Below are 5,274 nucleotides of genomic sequence, written 5' to 3' on the forward strand. Positions count from 1 at the left end.
ACTAATAAAGGAATTCTTATTTCTTATTTCTGATCATTTACATACTTTCTTAATATACATAACAACTATGGTCCACTCTGGTTTTAACTGTGGAAACACATTTTGAAAGCTCATCCTATTATCATAATGCTGACACAGTATTCCACACATACAATATTATTTTATTTGTATGGCCTACTACATCATGAAAGTGTAATGGTAATGGTTAATGTTTATGAGTATCCAGTGGAGGGCAGTATGATTCATTTTCAACAGAGCAGCAGCAAAACAAATAGAAGAAGACTGGTATCATCTGACAGTGGAACATGGCAGATGACAAGGTCGGAGTTTTAAACTTTCTAACTTTTCTTTCGTGTCAATATATTATTATCTTAAACTGCCTAACTTACAGTGTCATTCAGCAGTCATACATTAACGTTAGCTGCTAATGCTAGCTTGTGACGTAGAACAGTTTGTAACTGGTGTTGGTTAGCTTAGCTTAGTTAGCATTTACCCAAATGCTAAGTATTTGGCTAGTTGTGTAAACTAGCTATATGGATATAATTATGCGAACGCCAGATATATCAGATGTGTGTTTTAAACATATTCACAGTGTCGTAAACACATGAAACTTAATACGTTGTTGTATTAAAAGAAAGAATGAAGCAATGTCTAACTGCTAATGTAAATATATCGCTAAAGTAGCTATATATGTATTTATATATTGTTGCTAACGTTAGCCTTACTTGCTATGGAGGTAAATCAATCAACGTTACTTAAATGATAGAATTGTGAATGAGTGAATGATCAGGAAAACCTCATACACTAGAAAACGACATAAATCTAATATAGGCCTACTGGTTTTGATAAGTCATAGATCTGTGCTTAATTCTTTGATAGTAATATCAAGTTGCTTTCAAGTAAACTATGTTGTGTTTTGTATGTGTTTGAGCCTTGTCCTTGTCCTTGTGTTGCTGTTTTTCCTGTTATGTATGTCTTTGAAAATATACAATCAAATCTAAATGTCTATGTTTTAGGATCCACTTGTCAACAAAATGTAACCTTTTTGTTTGTGTCTGTGTGTGCAGGGTCCTCTGGGCCAGCTCAAGGACCTGGTGGAGCTGAAGGACCAGCTGGAAGACATTCAGAGACGGATGGAGGATGAGATACAGGCTGGTGTCCCTCCGGTAAGGCTCACACAGACATTTACATGCCCAGGTTACTCTGCCTTACATTTTGCTCACAGGTCAGGCAGTTATATACAACATAAACAGTATCTAGAATTAGAGATTACACCACAGGTCTGACTACCTAGTACCAGGTCTAATCTCTCTTCTCCTTTTCCCCTAGGGAGGCAGTCTGCTGGCCTCTCCTTTCCTGAAGGGTTTTCTGGCCGGGTACGTTGTTGCAAGGCTACGCTCTTCACCGTTGTTTGGTGTTGCCGTTGGGACGTGCACAGGAATATTTGCAGCACAAAATTATGCCGTTCCCAACATTGAAACCACCGTCAGAGACTACATAAGCAAACTAAAAGGAGGAAGCAAATAATAAGAGAGGAATACAACTAAGAAGAGCAGGAGAAGAGACATCTACAAGCAGAGGGTGTTCTTTGAGCCACATACGGGAACAGATATATATTTCAAAAGTTACGAATTCTTCAATAGTTATTTTTTTCCACCTTCCACAAGGATGATTGAATAGTAAAATGTTATAGTAGTAAGCCAATTTATAGAGTATGGGGATTATTTTAATAACTCTTCTGATTCAGTTGATCTGAACTCTTGTTAAGGTACTTGAGTATGGAGAATAGATGACTGACATACATTCTGTAATAGATTGAGCATATAAGAAGCGTGTGAAAAGGGTTTCAATTCAGTTAATTTAAGCAGGAGACCCCATTTTTCCCTCTAATATGGTCCATAATTAAAATGTAAATATAAGGGAATCATATCAACTGCTATAGCTGAATTCGGTCCTCCACCCTTTCTCCACCCCATGTGTATTTTATGTCCTCTTTCGCCCTCTAGTGGGCAGATATCTTTTATATCAGTCAATACTAATTTGCATATCTTTACTCAGGCATGATAGAGCATTTAAAAGTGCTGCTCTTTAGTGTTAACTTGTCAAAACCTTTTGTCTTTTCATGGACATAACACCTCTCCATATTGTTCTAGTTCAAAATGTTTTAAACAATAGTCCTAATCGTTTGGAGAGGTTTATGAACAAAATACTTTAGACTCCAAAAATGGCACGCTCCGTTATAAAATAACTTTTTCTTTCTCTATATATTTTCCACCTTGCACTGCGTAAAAAGGTCAGATTTCTTCCTGTACTTACAATATTTAGATACAAATGTATGCCAAAGTTAAATTGGTGTTCAAAGATGTAGTTGTTATTGCACTTGAGGGTTTTAACAAAGCAGGAAATGTTTGCTAAAGTATTTTATGTAACATATATATTGTGCCTACTTTGGTCTGGACTTGATATTTTCATCTCATGCCATGTGTGCAATAGCCTTTCTTGATAGAGTTTGGCAGACTATTTCATATGCTGGAAACTAGTTGATCTTTTGCAATTAATTAAAAAATTGGGAATTTTGTTACATTGTGTTTCATAAAAAAACAATGATTTTGTTTTTTGTCCAAGAAAAATCGAAACCTGTCAAAGTTATAATGACATGTTTACTCAAATGTGGTGTTTGCTTGTGGTTTAGATAAGTTTGAAAGTTGTTTTAAGGAAGTGGGAACTATTATGCACATCCATAAACACAGCTGCTGTTGCTAGTCAATAGTCTAGAGACCACCTTAACAGTAACTGGAATCTTAATTGTGTTATTTCACTTGGGTGATTAACCTACAAATGTAAAAGGTTTTGTTCATTCATCATTAAACCAACCAATAAGAGATGTTTTTTTTCACATGACCCCAGGTACTGTTTGCTGCTGTTTAAGTGAACACACGATGCTTATGTAACCAACAACCAAATAAGTCAGGCCAGTAATACACAAACAAGTCATTTGTAAGTATTCGAAAAACTAAGTTGACTATATTCATAACTGGAACACAGAAACAAAATGTGCCTATTGACAATCATTATGTAGCTTTCATTGTATTGCATGTTACTTCATTTCTTGTATGTTACCTTTTTGCATGTTTTCTCTTGCCAACATTTGATATGTTTTGGAAAATACAATATAACAGGTCAACTGATGGTGCTTTATTTCACTGACTAACCTCAGTGTCTTGTCTATTTGTCATGGGTTTTCACTCAGTTTGAAATTCCTTTGTTATATTGTAAAAGAAAACAACAGAATTTATCTTAAAGACTTTTATTTCGTTTGTTCAAATAAATGGGGAGAATACAGTTTACAATCGTCTCATAAGTTGAGTATTCCTTGTTTTTAATAGCCCTAAAGAGTGTCAATATTTGTAATAACAATTTAATTACTTTGGCCAAACGTTCAAGATCCAAGTGACAAGGATTGTAATCTGAAAATAAAAAAATACATATTAAAAATGTCTTTACAAACTTTTAAACCAAAATGGAACAAAATCTGACTAAAACAACATTTATATCTTCCAAAATATAACGCTTATTAAAATCCTTAACCTTTATAAGTCATTTAAAAAAACATAATGTGCAATCAATAGCAAAAGTCAATATAATATTGGCTGTAGCTGAGTTGCAAAAAAACTGGTTAGATCAGGGGTGTCAAACTAAATGTCATCGCAGGCTTCATCAGCATTATGATTGCACTCAAAGGGCCGGTTGTAACTTTAAAACTATATAAAAATACATATATTTAATGTATAGAAAATAATGTATTGTATTACATGAATGCCTCTGCATTGGATTATTATCGGATAGGCTAATAACTTAATAATTAACTACGTCTGAAAGCAGAAGTCTAGGGCAAATAATTGCAAGTCTCTTCAGTGAGAGTGTCACAAAATGATTTAAAAAGAAACGCCACATTCTGGAAAAACAAAAAAATAAGTGACATTTTGAAAAATAAATTACATTTAAAAAAAAAACTAACATTTAAAAAAAAAAAATCTAATTCTGAGAAAAAGTCAAATTCTAAGACAAAAGTCAAATTTCAGATGCATTGTGGGACATGTAGTTTATGGGCAACGTGCTTCTGTAAATCCCCATGTAACCGTATAATAAACATATTATATTCTTTGCAAGGTCTTGCAGGGCCACATAAAATGAGGCTGCGGGCCGGATTTGGCCCCCGGGCCTTGAGTTTGACACCCCTGGGTTAGATGATAGCAAGCAGATACATGGTTATAATTATTTTTTAAGCAATACATAACACACAATTAGCTTATCAAGTACTACAGCTATGATGGTGATTAAAAGTGGATAGAGATGTCAAATTGTCTTGATTTGGAGTTGAACTGTCGCTCATCTCGGGAGGAGATTTCATCAGCTTCAGTTACCCAGGAAAGAGAAACATAATAAACAAATACAGTTCAATTTAAGATTGACCAATAATACCAAGTCATGTTCCTTTAAATAAACCCCTATCTAAAAGTATTTAAATATTCAAGGTCGGAAAAAAACAGTTCTTGATTGGACTGAATTAAACAGCATTGAAACTTTTGCAAAGATAGGTATACTGATTAATCACATTCTAAATACAGTACTGTTCACAGATATAACGTATATTAATGCAGAATGTGGGGCACCGTATGTGAACTCACCTCAGGATCAGGGAGCTACATCGGGCATACGCATCATTCTGCCCCTGCTGCCTGCAACGAGAGAAAACTTGTGTGTCAATTACTTTGTAGCTAAAGTCAGTATACAGAGATAACACTTATAATAATTACAAATATTTGGATGTTTTAAATCTACATCCAGATCTGGATCACAATAAAAAACATATGGTTTTTTCCTAATTAAGTGCAATATTTCATTTGAAATGATAATTATAAGGATTTAACTGATATGTTGCCTAACCTAACTTCTCTAAAATTCTGAGCTTTTGAGATGAACCTACTAACTATAAACAAACAAGCAGGACTGATATGATTTATAATAAAATTAAAACACAACGGCAATTTTAAATCTACAATATGCAATATGGAGAAAACGTATTGTTTGGTGCGAGTGATTAGTTTTTTGTGCCAGAGTGGAATTGACCTTATTTTCCATGAATACAAGCTCTCATATTGGTGTAAAATGACTCACAAACAGGTTATTTATTCAAACTACTTCATAAATGAGCAAAAAACGAGAATACAAAATAAAACTCTGTCTCAAAATTTCACATAAATGATTCCTTAG

At 34.0% G+C, this 5,274-nt stretch overlaps 1 protein-coding gene across 1 annotated transcript; it reads left to right on the forward strand.

Moving 5' to 3' along the window:
- The first annotated feature begins 235 nt into the window (after positions 1-235).
- LOC117499544 (SLC35A4 upstream open reading frame protein-like) lies at positions 236-3,184 on the forward strand. The gene is made up of 3 exons (XM_034151981.1): positions 236-320; positions 1,068-1,166; positions 1,330-3,184. The coding sequence occupies exons 1-3, from the start codon at positions 306-308 to the stop codon at positions 1,525-1,527; spliced, it is 312 nt and encodes a 103-aa protein (XP_034007872.1). The 5' UTR covers positions 236-305; the 3' UTR covers positions 1,528-3,184.
- The last annotated feature ends 2,090 nt before the right edge of the window (positions 3,185-5,274 follow it).

Source organism: Trematomus bernacchii, unplaced genomic scaffold, assembly GCF_902827165.1.
Source record: "Trematomus bernacchii unplaced genomic scaffold, fTreBer1.1, whole genome shotgun sequence".
Lineage (NCBI taxonomy): Eukaryota > Metazoa > Chordata > Actinopteri > Perciformes > Nototheniidae > Trematomus > Trematomus bernacchii.